The sequence below is a fragment of the Protomyctophum bolini genome (assembly GCF_963924005.1).
Source record: "Protomyctophum bolini genome assembly, chromosome: 14".
Classification (NCBI taxonomy): domain Eukaryota; kingdom Metazoa; phylum Chordata; class Actinopteri; order Myctophiformes; family Myctophidae; genus Protomyctophum; species Protomyctophum bolini.
In genome coordinates this window covers 16184634-16200483 of record NC_137875.1, presented here as the reverse complement: position 1 = coordinate 16200483, position 15850 = coordinate 16184634, and the positions used below count along the sequence as shown (strand labels likewise).

Sequence of the window (15850 nt, the reverse complement as noted above, 5' to 3'; positions counted from 1 at the left end):
TAAAATAAATAGTTTTTTGTTTTTTTTACAAAATACAATGACCTACGGTACTCTTCAGCTTCCCATTTCTACAGTGTTGCCAAGTGGGAAATTACACAATTATGTGGCCAACGGTCAAACGCCTAATGCGCTGCGTTTCCTCAAATCGTAAATGCCACTGTAACAAGATTTTGGAGGAGCAATGAACGGTTCAAAGACGAGAAGCAGTCATGCCATTGCCAGGCCCCCCGAGCGTGCACATTCGTCACCTCTATTTACATTTTGGGCATTTAGCTGGCACCGCTATCCACCACAGACTATAGCTTACAAAGAGTGAGCATGGTTGCGGTATCTATCTGCATTCAGTATGTGTCTTGCTCAAGGACACTTTGGTTGTTGAGGATCAAACCTGTGTTTATTAAGGGATGGTTAATCACCGCAGGGGTTACTGCTGGGCCCGTTATGTGCTTCCACTGGCCTTCCATGGGCAGGCACAGGGATTAGGAGAGGAAAGGATGTGCTTTTGTTGAACGAGATGAAGGGACACAGGCTGTGCTTCATGTTGTGCATCAGACATACAGTATTGGGTCAGCGCAAACCATCGTTGTGCGTGTCATTCTCTGAGAGTACCAGGTGTGCATCAGAGAGCTTTGTTAAAACAAATGAGACAGTTTAAGCTCAGCTTGCCATTTACAGATATACTCATCCCAAAGTGAGAGATAATCTGAAAAAAAAACCAGTATGACATACAAAATGGTTCATAGCCTAAAAAAACCCAAAAGAAAAACGTTCACGTTTACTTTTCAAAGGATAGCTGGTAATGTCATTCACTTTTTTCTGAAAAGACGATAGCACTTTCATAGACAGATTTATAATATTTCAGAGATAATTAATGAATGATCAACATCAGATGATCCTCCTTCCACGGGGTAGAGTTGCAAAACAACTCTGGGCTTCCTGATGTCGGCTCCAGTCCCAGACATCAGGCTGAGCTTTGCACAGTGTATAACTTCTGTCTCATCACCGTACTGTACCGAGCCACGCTGCGAGAGATGTGGCAGGCGGAAATGACTGAAAGCACAACAGACTACACTTGTGGCTTCTACACCTGGCTCTCTTTGCAGCATTTCAGTGGATGGTGGATCATGTGTGTTCGTTCGTTCGTTGTCCAACACGACGTGTTGTAGTTGTAAAGCACTTGCTAGGCAGGTGCTGAGCGCTGCCTTGCATTATTAACACTGTGATTACAAAAAAGAAAGGGGAGGGAAAGAAATAACTCGCACAGATATAGCACATATAACCTCAAGGGAAACCCTACCATTAAAGAACATTAAACTTTACATGCATATTGCATTTGTTACATAATGATCTTGGGACAGTCTGGAAACCAGAAAAATAGGCCCTCAAATAGCAATTAGCAGTTGAGTTTATGGGCCAACAAAATATTTGAAAAATACATTTTTGGAGTTCAAATATTTTGAGGTATTTAAAGGGACACTTTCCTTGGGGTCTTTATTATATGTGGTTTTAGATATTTTATATTTTATCAGTGAGCCCAGTGTCTCTGATGTCCTGGACACTGGGCTCACTTACTTCCTCCTGGACTACATGTTGTCTCAGTAACACAGCCCCTCCCCCTATCCACAAGGAGTAGCAGTGCACTAAAGCATTATGGGAATTGTAGTCCAGGAAGGAAGTGAGCCCAGTGTCCATGACATCAGAGACACTGGGCTCACTGCTACAATCTAAAACCACATAAAGACCCCCAGGAAAGTGTTCTAAACCTTCTAAACGTCATTAATTAACTTTTCTTTTTTTTTTGCAAAAAGGGTGAAGTGTATCCCTTTAAGCTTCCAAGACAAATAATGGGGACATGTGCCTGTATCCACAGAACTACACAGTGTCAACCTCCCATTTATTATCGATGGACTGTCACAGTTCCGCTGCTTGTGTCATCACACGCATTTCAGCATTTATTTTAAGAATCTGTCCAAGATCACACATAAAATGAAATCCTTAGCGTTCCCTTGAAAGTTACAGCATGATGTCCATTATATATATATAGGTCGCTTATAATAACTTTGTACAGGTAAAATGAATTAAAAAGGGTTAGAAAATAAGGTACTTTTAGAGGCAAACAACGTCTTCTAGACGATATTGACTTGGGTTGGTGCTCCTTTGGTAGTAAACTGCATCCGAAACGTCGGTGCTGGACAGCAGGAGAGAGTTATGGCCATGCAAAGAGCACTACAGCTCCAAAGCAGCTCTTGAATCGTCAATTTCGGTCCCTATAATCTCCGTCTACAGTATGTTGCTCTCCAAGGTTCATGTGGGAATTCGATTCGCCCCCCCCCACCCCGCATTGTCTTGTCTTTTGCCTTCGGTCCGGGTTTGGTTGTACGAGTTCAACGTTGAACGTGTTCTGCTATGGATGTCGTCGTCCTCACGTGATGAGGCAGCAGTTGATGCACCGTGGCCCCAGTCTCCTCTTGAGAGCGCCCTTCTTCCTCTTGGGGGTCAGGATGGCGATGATGGCCTCGTCGAATACCGTCTTCAGGCCCTTCTGTGTGAGAGCCGAACATTCCACGTAGCAACACGCGCCGATCTGTTGACACCACAAAACACCGGTTCGTACACAAATCTGGAGTGCTTATTTAACTGTGAAAGTTTGAAAAACAAAAATAGACCCGTAACAGAGCTAAATGAAGATGATTTTACAGCGTATGCTGTTCAATCGGCAGTTGTTAGAAACCCCAAAATAGACTTGATAATAATCACACCTGTGTGAAGTGAGGGGCACTCTAATAATCGTACATCATCATCATCATCATCATCATCATCAAGAATGGTGGTCCCTTATTGGCCAAGGGTTCCCACTGACATACATATGCCGATTTGCTCAGACACGTATGACTTAAATTCTCCATTCATTGTCAATTGGTTTGTTCAGACAACACAAACATTAGTTCTCCGTTCATTGTCAATGGCATTTTTAATGTTTGTTCAAACAACACAAACATTAAAGCTGTATATAGGAGGGGCCTAGCGCCCCTCAAAATAAATCAAGCATGGATGGAGGGGCTGCATCAAAGTCAAAGTGATTTCTTATGACCATTTGAAATGAAGGCTTGAATAACTGTAAAAATTACATATCGTCAAAAATCCATGGACGTCAATGCCATCATGGTAGTATTGGCAGTACATTTCTAGTTTTAGTCGTAGTCTCGTGAATAATTTTCATTTAGTTTCAGTCACATTTTAGTCACCTGGAACGTCTTAGTGTTAGTCTAGTTTTAGTCGACTAAATATCACAAGATTTTAGTCGACTACATATACAGTTGATTTAGTCGACTAAAATGAATTTTGGCGGGCCTTGATGCCGGCCTAATGACTGATTTTACACTTGCTGAAAATAGCTGCCGCGCTGCGACGCGTTGTGAGCTTGTAGATCTGCTATTTTCAGCATGCAAGTGTAAAATGACTTATACTGGATCTCTTGTCCACTAGTCCTTCCCTGACATTTTAGTCTAGTTTTTATTTGTTGACAAAATCAATAGTATATTTAGTTTTAGTCATCATGGCTTAGTTTTCATTTAATTTTTGTCAGTTAAAAAAGGTAGTCGACGAACATTTTTCGTCATTTTATTAGTCGATGAAAACAACCCTGCTGAGAGAGAGCTATGACGTTTTGTCTCGACAGCTGGCGAGTTATCGTAGACCACATTCGACAGCTATACGCTACTTTGGTCAGAACATTCCAACATGCACGTTCTACGTTGTGTACTCACTGGACCCGGGATGCGGTCCTGGATACAGTTTAGGGCGCAGGCTGTCAATGGGTTTTAAATTCCGATCATTTCACGAAAGGAATCTCATTCCCATGGAGACACTCCAGGGTCAGTGTTCCTCAGGAATGTGACTTGGACATGACGGCTCTCTTACCCCTTTCTAACTCACTGACTCCAACTGCATAATGTCATTCCATTGCTTTGGGAGTTTGGGCATACAGACATAAAGATATGTACCTCCTTCGCCAGCTTCTGTCCTTGCTCCGTTGCTATGGGTTTCTCCTTCATGTCGTTGAGTTTGGCAATGGTCTTGGGGTCATCCCGCAAGTCAATCTAAAAATCATACACGAGCACACACACACACACACACACACACACACACACACACACACACACACACACACAATGCATACTTCCTGTTAGCTAAAACCAACCGACATGTATCAGATATCAGTGTCCTTGGCACTGTCTGCAACATGCAGACACCATGATTCTTATTGCATTGCAGAAGATAAATGCATTGCCACATTTTCTTTTTAATTGGAACATTTGAAACAAGGCCATATTGGCACACACACACACACACACACACACACACACACACACACACACACACACACACACACACACACTCTATATCTCGCTAATAACCAATTAGGACAAATGCATTCACCTGTGTGCTGCAGAGGCTCTTATAACGAGTGAAGGCATACAGTATTAACACTTTTTGGGGTTTTTTTAGGTTTGTTTGCTCTCTCTCTGGTCCCTTTTATGAATTGATGCGCACACATCAGCATGCAGCTGCAAAGAGCAAGGTGATTAATGAGGGAAACTGATAAAAAGAGCAGTGAACATCAGCCGACACAAACATAAGATGCTCCTACTCCTTCGTCTCCATTGCTGCTGGAGTGGAGTGGACTTCACTGCCGTTTTGTTGAGGGGTGTGCCGCGCTAGCCCCTCCTATATACAGGTTTAATGTTTAATATATTAGAGTTCGATTAATCGAGGTTACACGTAAAACATGTATGTGTGTTTGAGTCGAGATTGCTCTTATAAGTGAATAGACGTGAATTGGATGACCATTGAATAAAGTAACATTTATAGCTGCTCCAAGCTATACCGGGTGTGATTTAGTTTAAGATTTAGACGATAGTTTTGACAATGAGCTTGGAAGCTTGGGGTGGATAACCTACCCTGCTTTGTTGTACGTCAAATAGTGTCCGGGTACCTCAGGCAGTACTGGTCTGGTAGTAGGGCTCTCGCCTTTGGACCACAAGGTCATGGCTTGGATCCCGGGCGGGCACCGCCAACCCAGCGTATGAGTGAGTAGCATAGAAGTGGTGAGGTAGGTATAAGTACAGGGAGATGATGGTAGGTGTGGCGCTCCACCTCAGCCATCCATCTCCGAGGGGGCTGGCAGCACATTGCAACGGGGGAAAGACTCCTGTGTTACAGTCTTGATTTCGTCGACTAAAACTATGGCGATTCTACTCGACGATTCCTTTTTCACTGATGAAAACTAGATGGAAACTAATTGAGAACTAAGCTACGATGACTAAAACTAAATATATTGACAATTTCGTCAACAAACAAAAACTAGACTAAAATGTTAGGAACGGACTAGTGGAGATCCAGTATAAGTGATCCAGTTTAAGTAAGAGATCTAGTATAAGTAAGACACAAGTCATTTCACACTTGCTTGCATGCTGAAAATAGCAGATCTACAAGCACAATAGCAGATTGTCAGTATATTTAGTCTTAGTTTTTATTTAGTTTCCATGTAGTTTTCGTCAGCGGAAAAAGGTAGTCGACGAACATTTTTCGTCTTCGTTTTAGTCAACGAAATCAACACTGCTTACGACTATACTGTACTTGGAACTTGGAGTTGGAGGAACATGAGCCATGGCATTCAGACGTTCATCATTATTCAAATATCTGGACGTTCCAATGTAATGTTTTTGGCGGCAGCAATTGATACAAATTTGACTTTTAAGAATTTAAAAGATCAACTAAAAGCAAGAATGTAGAAGTAGTTCTTGAGCTGTGCTTTAAAAGTGTCTACAGAGGCTGCCTGTCGAAGGTATAGTGGGAGTTTGTTCCACGCCGTTGGCGCGTAGAAGCAGAAAGCTGCTTCACCGTGTTTTTTAGTTATTTTTAGGCACATTGAGCAGGCCAGCAGTGGAACTGTGGAAGACCTGAGGGGGGCGGTTTGGGACGTATCTAGGCACGCAGTCATGTAGGTAGGAAAGGCGGAGACCATTGAGAGCTTTATAAACAAGTAAAGTAATTTTTAAATCAATCCTAAAAACGACAGGAAGCAGAATGCAGTGAAGCTAAAACAGTAATATGTTCTCATCTTAGTTTTAGTTAAAATGGAAAAGTCTCTCCATTTGTGAAGCAGTGCAGGTCAGGTCAGTTGGTTTCGCGGTGACTGACCTGTGTTCCGATGAGCAGGTAGGGGACGCTGGGCGCGTACTCCTGCAGCTCGGGGACCCACTCCTCTCGCACGTTCTGGAAGCTGGCCGGGTTGACGACCGAGAAGCAGATGAGGAAGACATCGGTCATCGGGTAGGATAGCGGCCTCAATCGGTCATAGTCCTCCTGAGGAGATGAAAGAGCAGGCGCTGTGTCAGCTGGGTGGCTCTCCGAAATGAAGCGACGAGGAGGGTGTAGGACTACAGCTATAGCGATTATTTTTGTAGCTATTATTCTTACTTTTTCAATTCATGGAATAATCTAGTAGCCTGTTTAAACTCACATGTCGCATCGTGACGCACTGAGAGCTTGTGGATGAGCTATATTCACTTTATTCTTTTTACTTTTTCAGCCATATTGACATACCCAACGTAGGTCGATTGTTATTCAATTCATTGTAATTGATTACAGTGGGGGTGTTGGGGTTAGGACATGAAGGGACTGGGACGGGATGGTGGGTTGTTCAGGTCGGGGGGAGGGGTGGAGGTTCTGGGAGCAGGCCTGAGTGGAGACTATGGTTATTATAACTGGTGGCTGCTTGGGAGGATGGTGGTTGAAAGGGACAAAGGGAGCAGAGGGCAACGACGGCATTGACTATCTACCGTCCTGTCATATCCGTGGAATTATTGTTCATCATGAATTATTAAGGCATTATGAAAAATGAGCTCCCAATGAAGACACCCCGCCTCCTAGGCCTACTTTATGTTCTACGGAAGAAAGGAGGCAAGACAAAGATGGAGAAGCACTTAGAAGTTAGAATGGAGAGAGAGATAACTTTGCTGTTTAATCCAATGGACACAGCCAAGCTTCTCTACTAGACTGTTCTAAGCAAATAATGAACAATATAATGGCGGGAATGATTATGCAGAAAATAATCAAGCAGTCGGGACCGAGTCAGTTAAAATGAAAGAATGTCTGCATACACATAATGACCTTCATATGAAAGTTTCATCTTTGCCACATCATTTATTTCTCTCCCAACACTAGAGGGAATTCTGAAGCTAACCGAGCCACAAGACCTTTCAAACCAGACACACTGCCACATCCGATATCCTTCAAGATGGTGTAAATAACGAATTAGCATATACCGCTAACAACTGTGCTCGAGATCGAAGTGCTTTCTTGTCCTCGACTCCTCACAGGGAGATAAGCCTGTGTTGATGGGATCATCTGAATTCCACACATAATATGAATAGTCACGACTCATCTGACATTTACATTTGAGTGAGGGGGGGAGGGGGGGTTATGCACTGATGTCTGGTGCAGCAGGTCAGGAAAACTGTCTGCAGCCAGCTTGAAGATCGATGGATGTCCAGCTATTAGATTGTGACTCAAACTGATGCAACCTGCTGGCCAAGTCGAATGGAAGTGAATCAATCTCGCCTGCTTGTCCAGATGATTTATAGTCAAGGTCCTTGGAAATCAAACCAAATTAGATGCAACGTCCGCACTGTGCCCAAAATTGCTGCAACGTCTCTAGACAATGTTGTCTTGATGATATTCTAATCTCTTTGCCAGGACCGACCGACCTTTTGCCAGGTCTCGTTCCCGATAAAACTGCAACAGCGCATTATGGCAGTACTGTTTATATGAGTGATTCCTCAGAGACAAATCATTCTCATGCAAAATAGGCTGAGGGAAGTGGTTATGCAAATTAGGTGATTGTGAATAGTATGAAATATGCCAAACAGCTGTAGATCAGCGATGCAAATGTGTCATATTTTGTATCCTGCGTTATGACATTTTGATATATGGACTTTATATTAGATTGGAGAAGATGAAGGGAAGCGTGGACCAATCTTCAGGCTTGTGCCTTGGCTTGCAGTATTTTAGACTACACACGTACTATGTACATACAGCTGCATTCTGGGACATTGTTTTAAATAAATATCGTTAAATATATTTATGACCAATTATGGTTGAGTACGTATGTAATTTTAACTAGCACATCTGCAGTGGTTGGAGGTGTTCTCTCTACTCTCTGGTCTTTTAGATGGGTCCCAGGGACATTTTATAAGTTCTACTTCAACGACGTTGGTGTACAGTACAGTACAGACTGAGTACAGTACTGCATCCCAGGACCCCCGGAGGGTGACACATCTGCTATAATAGCAGATGTGTTTCCAAAACCCCACCCATCAAGCAAAAGACTTGATTAAGATTAGATTGATTAATTCACTAAAAAGTACTGCTTCACCATTGTTGCTACTAAATGTGATATGTGACATACATACATGATACATTTCATATGGCTGTTCACTACACTATGTACAGTATGTAGTTGCTTTACTCTATTACAGGGGGTCCTCGAGGTTACTACAGGGGGGCCGCCAAATCTTTGTGTGTCCTCGGAGTTACTACGAGGGTGGGGCGGCGCCGCGGCGGTGACAAATCTTTGTGTGGTTTATGTGATTTTCACATTAACGACAGGAACTCTAGCGTCCCTGCACATTAACACCCGGGGTTATTTAACTCTAGCGTCCCTGCACATTAACACCCGGGGTTATTTAATCCATTAACTCTAGCGTCCCTGCACATTAACACCCGGGTTATTTCATCCATTAAAGCGCCCAGCGATTTATAGCAGCGGAGCACATTTAGCGACGGACAAGGTGCTATCCCGGATGTGGCTGAAGTACCTTGATGTAGCCAAAACACTCCCGAGGCGATCGACAACAACGGGAGGTATGATTAATTCTAGCGCGACTAGCGACGGGACTGCGATGGGCCGTCTAACACATAATCTTTGCTTAGAATTGGACGGAATTACCCGAGGCGGGGTTGGCGAAAGGGCTTTTCTGTGTGGAGTTTGCATGTTCTCCCCGTGTCCCCTAGGATAGGTACCCTCACAGAAAACATGCAATAATCCTGGTGGAGGGGAAAGGAACTGGTCGGAATAACGTGTTCCTTCCACGTGCTACGTCCAGCCGGGGAAACTCTCCCCTGTCAGGTGAAAAGAAGCATCTTGGACGCCCAGGATTACATGATTAGATCATTGACACTGGGTGAAAAAATGGGTTGCAAAATCATGGGATAAAAAAAACTATTGGACGGAATTATTTTGAATCAAGAGTTATTCACGTCTCATCGGCTAAAAGGGGGGGGGGGGGGGACATTTTCGATGACGTCCCACTGGGAAATAACATGGAACGTTGGAACGTGCGCAACAGATGCTCCCAGCCTGTGGAGCGATGCGATCGGTTTTGATATCAATAAATCTCTGTCCTTTTATTAATCTCCGTCTGGGCAACTAGTGCTGTCAAAAAAGTAATTGAAGATCACTGGTTTAACAGAATTAATTTACAAATAGCATTTGACCTAGGATTGAACTCCACTTTAAAGGGATTACGTGAAGCAGCTCTCAGTCATTCAACAACATGGTACTGTACAATAAACGCTGATATGGCTATATACTGTACTTTTCAGCTCATTTCACCTTATTTGGGAGAACGTGTCCGCAGCACTGTGTGTGCGTGTGTGCGCGTGTCTGTGTGTGTCTGTCTGACGTGTTTGTGTGTGTGTGTCCACATGCACGTGTTATCATGACCTTTGGTCTCCTTCCTCTGATCCCCAGCGATCCGTAGAGGAAGTGTGTGTGTGTACTCAGTACTTTACTGTAAACAGGCCGTCAGGTTCTCAGAGTCTCTAGTCTCTACGACATGCGCTCTCGTCAGAGAGCTGCAGATTTAACCGTGTGTGTTAGTGCCACACGATTTAATTAAAAAAAAGATTGCGCTCTAGATTCAGACACCTATAGATGTGATCTCTTTTCTAAATTTGAGCAAGAATCGTGCAGCACTAGTTGGCTGTAGTTCATTTTAGTTGCTTTTGTGTTTTTGCTATACAAGAGTGACTTTAAGAGACGTTTAAGTCAAGCAGTCTGTTTAAAGCCACTGCAGTTGGCTCCCCAGGTGCCACCTTTTGAATGTAGTAATAAATGTTAAGCAACTACAGACTAAAGACAATAAATTGTTTCACTGAAACAATGAGAATCTCAATTCTTGTGGAGGAAAGATTCACATTTGAGCAAGAATCGTGCAGCACTGCCGTGTATTAACCACCCGCAACCTGGCGTCCTATTTTGGGCATGTCATTATACAGTTATATATATTTTGTTTTGTTTAACCACTTCCTGGGTGGGTCAGCCGAGTTCCGATTAGATTGTTATTTTTTACAGCCAACCCCCTTTTACACAACCTGATACAATTGCACACATTCACAGCTGGTGACAAACCTGACTAAGGCCTCACTCACACCTAAGACACACGCAAGACACACTGTCCTGTGTCTTCTGTGTGTTATGGCCGCCTCAATGCATTTCCAATGGGAGTCACATGGTTTGAAGACACAACCTTGTTGATGGGGGGGAGGGCAGAAGACAGCCGTACAACAAGGTTGTGTCATGAAACCATGTGACACCCATTGGAAATGCATTGAGGCGGCCATAACTCCCTCAAGGACCCCTGGGGGTCCCCGGACCCCACTTTGGGAACCACTGGGCTATTCAAACAAATTCATCAACTTATATAAATAGCCAGCACATGCACCATTTTCCTCTCAATTTAGTCATTATGCCAATGCCCAGTGTATAATTGTAGTCCCCCTGTCACTGTAACTCCTACGGTTCGTCGACCCGGCTAGAGAGAGCACAGACAACCATGTGTCTCTCCTCTGATACACATGACTTCAATGTCGCTTCTTGTCACCTGACAACGAAGGAGTTTGACCAGAAGAACATGCTATTCCTCGTAGTTCCACGCCCCACAGAACAGGTTAAATTGAATTACATTAAGTGTCAAATCACAACAAGTTGTCTGAAGACACGTTACATAGTAAAAAAAAAAAACTTTCCTTTTTACCAAATGTTAAATGTTCCTGTTCTTTTAGATGTTTTTAATGGTGTGTTTCTTTAGCTTTTATTCACTGCTGTAGCACTTTGAGATTCTTGCGAATGTAAAGTGTGTTATAAATAAAATCCATTATTATTATTATTAGAGTAGAGACCCCGACAGAGACCCCAGCATGAGCAAGACATTATGCGACAGGTGCCAAGTGCCAACAGGTACCAACCTGTAGGAGTCACTAGTGGTAAAAGCCAAGGGGGGGGGGTGTGGGGGTGTGTGTGTGTGTGTGTGTGTGTGTGTGTGTGTGTGTGTGTGTGTGTGTGCGCGCGCGCACGCCCCATAAGAACCTTTACCCGTGCTCCACCGGAGTGCCCAGCACAAATTAGTTTTGTCATAGTCCCTTTGAAGTATACCATACAACCTTTGACTTTGAGAAGTTTTAATCGCAGTGTTCACCCATGTCGCACACGCGCACGCCACACATATATACACACACGCACGCACACACACACACACACACACACACACACACAGTTGAGCATGTTTCCTGAGTGCATGCCCACCACATTATGTAACAGTACCTTCACTGACTACTGAAGGGAGAAAGACTTAAGCGAGGGGAGAAAACGTGTGTGTGTGTGTGTGTGTGTGTGTGTGTGTGTGTGTGACTGACTGTGTACACGGTGCATTCCTACACAGCTAAATCCTCAGTGTTAATCGATCACGGAGATCTCTCAGGGTTCAAATGTTAACACTGTGGATTTTGCAGTGCACATGCCTGCGTGTGAGTGCATAAATAATATGCCAGAGGCTGATAACAGGCAGAAGTTATTCATATCAGCTCCTCTCTAATACACGTCCATACATTTCTATCAGGGGTGAGGCTTGGCATTCCCACTTGGCATGTGTGATCTCAGCTGTGTGCGTGCGTGCATGCGTTGCGTGCGCGCGTCTGTTGACTCGGGGACATAAGAGAGCTATATGATATGCGTGAGTCACTCCTCTCTCTCTCTCTCCATTCTCCTGGGAGCCCTGGCTGAAACTGGATGTGTGTCACAGAGTCAGGCGGCTGTTTCTTTCAACATGGCCGCACGCCGGTTAAGAAATCAAGCCCGGACAGATCTGAGATGTTTCAAGTGAAAGTCACCCATCACAGATTTAGCACTAAACAGGAATAGCATGCTTTTAACCTGCAAAAACAGGTTTTATATTTGTTTCTAGTTTACCGTCCCGTCGTTAGTGCTAGCTTCCGGAACTCGTTGCAGACTCAGAGCTCTTAATATTATGTTCATTAAGTTTTGTTATTGTGTGGATGGGTCATGTGTGGCTTGCTGAAAATTACTCATTCCAAGGTTATAGTATAAGTATAAGAGTGGCTGTTCGACTGAGGCACCCAGCTGGGTAAAGCCACTTACAGTTCGCGCGCGCGCACACACACACACACACACACACACACCTCCGCCTCCCTGCGGTGATGTGACTGGTCACTGGACCACATTAAAACACTCAGTCAGAGCCTTCTTCAGAACACACAAAAACATGAAAAGGACCAGCGTTGCCATGGGTACTACGGGCACTTAGCATCCACTTCCTGTTTCCTCATGCTTCCTCCTTGGGCGCTGGTGACCGCTGCTGCCGTAGGATTTTGTGAGTGCAGATTGCAGAAGCCGTATCAGCAGCAGCATGGCATAAGAAATTACTTTCCTTCCCTGCTCGTCACACAGACTTTGCAGACGTATATATATATGGAATATTTCAATAGCGCCATCGATGCCTGAGGGAGGAACGTGGCAGGTCACACGGGAAGCGGAGACAACACATGACAGAGTGCGCCAGATTGTGATTTGTCTGCCTCTGATATGTAGGCCTAACCTTGACACTTGACATCATACATACCGCCTGGAACTGGATCCGACTAGACTAGAGGCATGACAATGGAAATGTAGGCAAACTAAACTACAAGAGCCCAACACATTTATCGGTCTTCCAAATATTATGTATTTTTGAGGGGCGCTACCCCCTCCTATGCACAGCTTTGTGTGCATATTGAGCACAGAATGTGTTTTTTAGCACGGAATGTGATGATTTGATTGGCTGAGCACGGAATGTGATGTATGATGATAAGAGCGCCCCACAAGTGTGCTTTTTTTAATCCATTATAATAGTCAAGGGCCCAAAAACTGGTCAGGCACACAGTAACTCACCCCCAGCTTGATGTCCCTGTGAAACGACATGGGACCATGGGAGTTCCAGCCATGCCGGGAATATAAATATTAAAGTGCGCTTGAAGCCAATGCAACATGTGTAGCCCAGACCAGACTGAGGCACAGGATTGTAAGAGGGGAGTGTGAAGGGTGGTTATTTGAAAAGAAATCTCTTATGAAGGTCCCTTCCTGGCACAAATCTTTTTCAGATGGGTGTCTGTCTGCGCAGACGCCAAATAGTAACAATAATTTGGGGTTCCTTCTTTGACATAAAGTACCACACAGCCTTGGGTAAGACTTAAAAGGGGAAATCCATGATCTAAAGCAGATTTTCTGCCTCTGGAGATCCCCCCATCTCTCTCACTCCACACCTTATTCCCCTTCTCACTCTCTGTATTTCTCTTCCTCTTTCCCTGAGCTTCTCTCTCCTCCTTTCCCTCTTTCAGTTTCTATCTCTCTTTCTCTCTCTGGGGCGCCGCGGCCAGATCTTCTTTGATCAAATGCTGAGGCTATAAACATTACCAGCTGGCCTTGTGCTCAGCATAAAGAGGTCAGCTGAGGTGGGGGGGGGGACTCTGCATTTGAAAGAGAAGTAACTCTACTCTGGGCAGCCACACAGCGCCCACAGCAGACATCTGGGGGAAACTTCTCCATTTCACAGACGCTTCGAATCAGCTAAAAACAAATCGTCCCCTCCAGACCAGGAGTCCTGAGCCACAACACGTAATACACACACGGCCGCACGCACACACACACAGTCAGATGTGCCGTCCAGAGCACATGAAATATATCGTTTTCATTCCTGTGAGTGTTATAGGCTGATAGTGATTTTACTGCCATCTGTTTTCTCCGAAATATTAAGTCACAGATAGAGGCTTGGCTGGGAGTTGATGAGTCCGGAAAGGGAGGCATATGGCTGTAATCTTTCTATTCACGGGGATGCATTCATTTAACATTCACGAATGAGCGACAATGGAACCGCGTCAACCAGTTGCGTGAGTCGACCTTTCGGCGGCGCTCACCTTTACCGATGCTGGCATCGGATGTCAGGTCGGGACACATTTAGACGGTTAAATGTGGTTCTGAGAAAAGCGTCAATGACACGCGACAACTTTAGGAACTGGAGCTGCAGGGCCCAGAGGTTAACCACCTTCAACCTGGCATTCCTATTTTGGGCATGTCATTAAAAGGTGTAAATGGCAAGAAGTTTTCCAAACAAAATAGCTGATCTACAAGCTATTGTCTGTTGTACAAGCTTAAGTGATTAACGGTCATGATTGTTGGCCAGACAATTGAGAATAAGCTTGTGTTTACTGTACATGTCTGTGTGCTGAACTGTGTGTGTGTGTGTGTGTGTGTGTGTGTGTGTGTGTGTGTGTGTGTGTGTGTCTGAGTGGAAACATTATTGTGTGTGGGGCGGGCCCACAGCATTTTCCATACAGTTAACTCTTGCCCACTGAATGGCACATTGTAGAGAATAAACCCAGGCATTAGGCTGCCCTATTAACAAAACTGTTACATCACCGCTGGACATAGAAGCCCTGTTCTTCACATAATAGACCTATTGAATGAAGCCCCCCTCACTACCGCCACTGTCCACAGGCTACACACCACACTTTGGCACTAAACCCCATGTGCGAAAACCATCACCTGTTGCGGCTTAGTGTCTGGCCGGAATATGATGCCCGAGGGTGCAGCGCAGAGCGGATAGTTAGTGGTCCCTGGAGAGCACATGGGAACAGCTATGAGGGAGTGGGGGGGAGAGAGAGAGAGAGAGAGAGGGAGAGAGAGAGAGAGAGAGAGAGAGAGAGAGAGAGAGAGAGAGAGAGGGGGAGGGAAGGGCTGTGTCCTTGAATGTGGCATGCTTGCTTGGCACTGGGCCAGTGTTTAGAATAAACCTACCTGGCCAGCTGTATCATAGAGTCCCAACAAGTACTGCTTCCCGCCAACGTTGACACTCACTGCAAGGCAATGACAAAGACAAGTTGAGAACTTGAGAGAGAGAGAGAGAGAGAGAGAGGTTGGGAGAGAAGGGAGGGAGGGGGTCTCTCCTACCCTTCTCTCCTATGAAGACGGCAAACAAGTGGTTTTGATTATAGCAACAGATGCTTAAGGCAACTAAGCCAATGCATTTTGAGCTCACAGAGCAGCAGCAGAAAACAAGGCATTGAAGATCGAACACATTGTAATACGTTATCGTGTCTCTATACTAGACTGTATGTTATGTATAGGCCTATGTTTGGTTTGAGTAACAATTAAGCCTATTCAGATTGATCTTTTTGCACAAAGGACCCGTTATAATTGGACAACTGTTGATGGCGCCCTTAATTAAATCGCCACATGTAAAAGTCCTGTCTGACTAGACTGTTGCTTGCCTTACCTGCATAATGATCAAAAACTGTGGGCACATACTCCTCGGGAAAGGCGTCATTGGCGTAGCTCATCAGAAGACACGTCTTGCCCACCGCGCCGTCTCCCACCACCACACATTTCAACATAATAGTGCCGGTTCCGTTTGCCATGATGATGATGATCCCAGTCCCGACACTAGTACCATCA

At 44.6% G+C, this 15850-nt stretch overlaps 1 protein-coding gene across 1 annotated transcript in view; it reads right to left on the bottom strand.

The window, feature by feature from the left end:
- LOC308328603 (rho-related GTP-binding protein RhoQ) overlaps positions 1-15814 on the bottom strand; it is a 16401-nt gene extending 587 nt beyond the window's left edge. The window contains exons 1-5 of the mRNA XM_080782572.1: positions 15672-15814; positions 15194-15252; positions 6205-6369; positions 4005-4100; positions 1-2584 (exon numbers count right to left, since the gene is read on the bottom strand). The exon at positions 1-2584 is cut by the window's left edge and continues 587 nt beyond it. Coding sequence (XP_080638698.1) covers positions 2423-2584; positions 4005-4100; positions 6205-6369; positions 15194-15252; positions 15672-15813 — 624 coding nt within the window. The 5' untranslated portion in view covers position 15814 and the 3' untranslated portion in view covers positions 1-2422. The remainder of the gene's footprint in view (positions 2585-4004; positions 4101-6204; positions 6370-15193; positions 15253-15671) is intronic.
- Between the last annotated feature and the right edge of the window lie 36 nt (positions 15815-15850).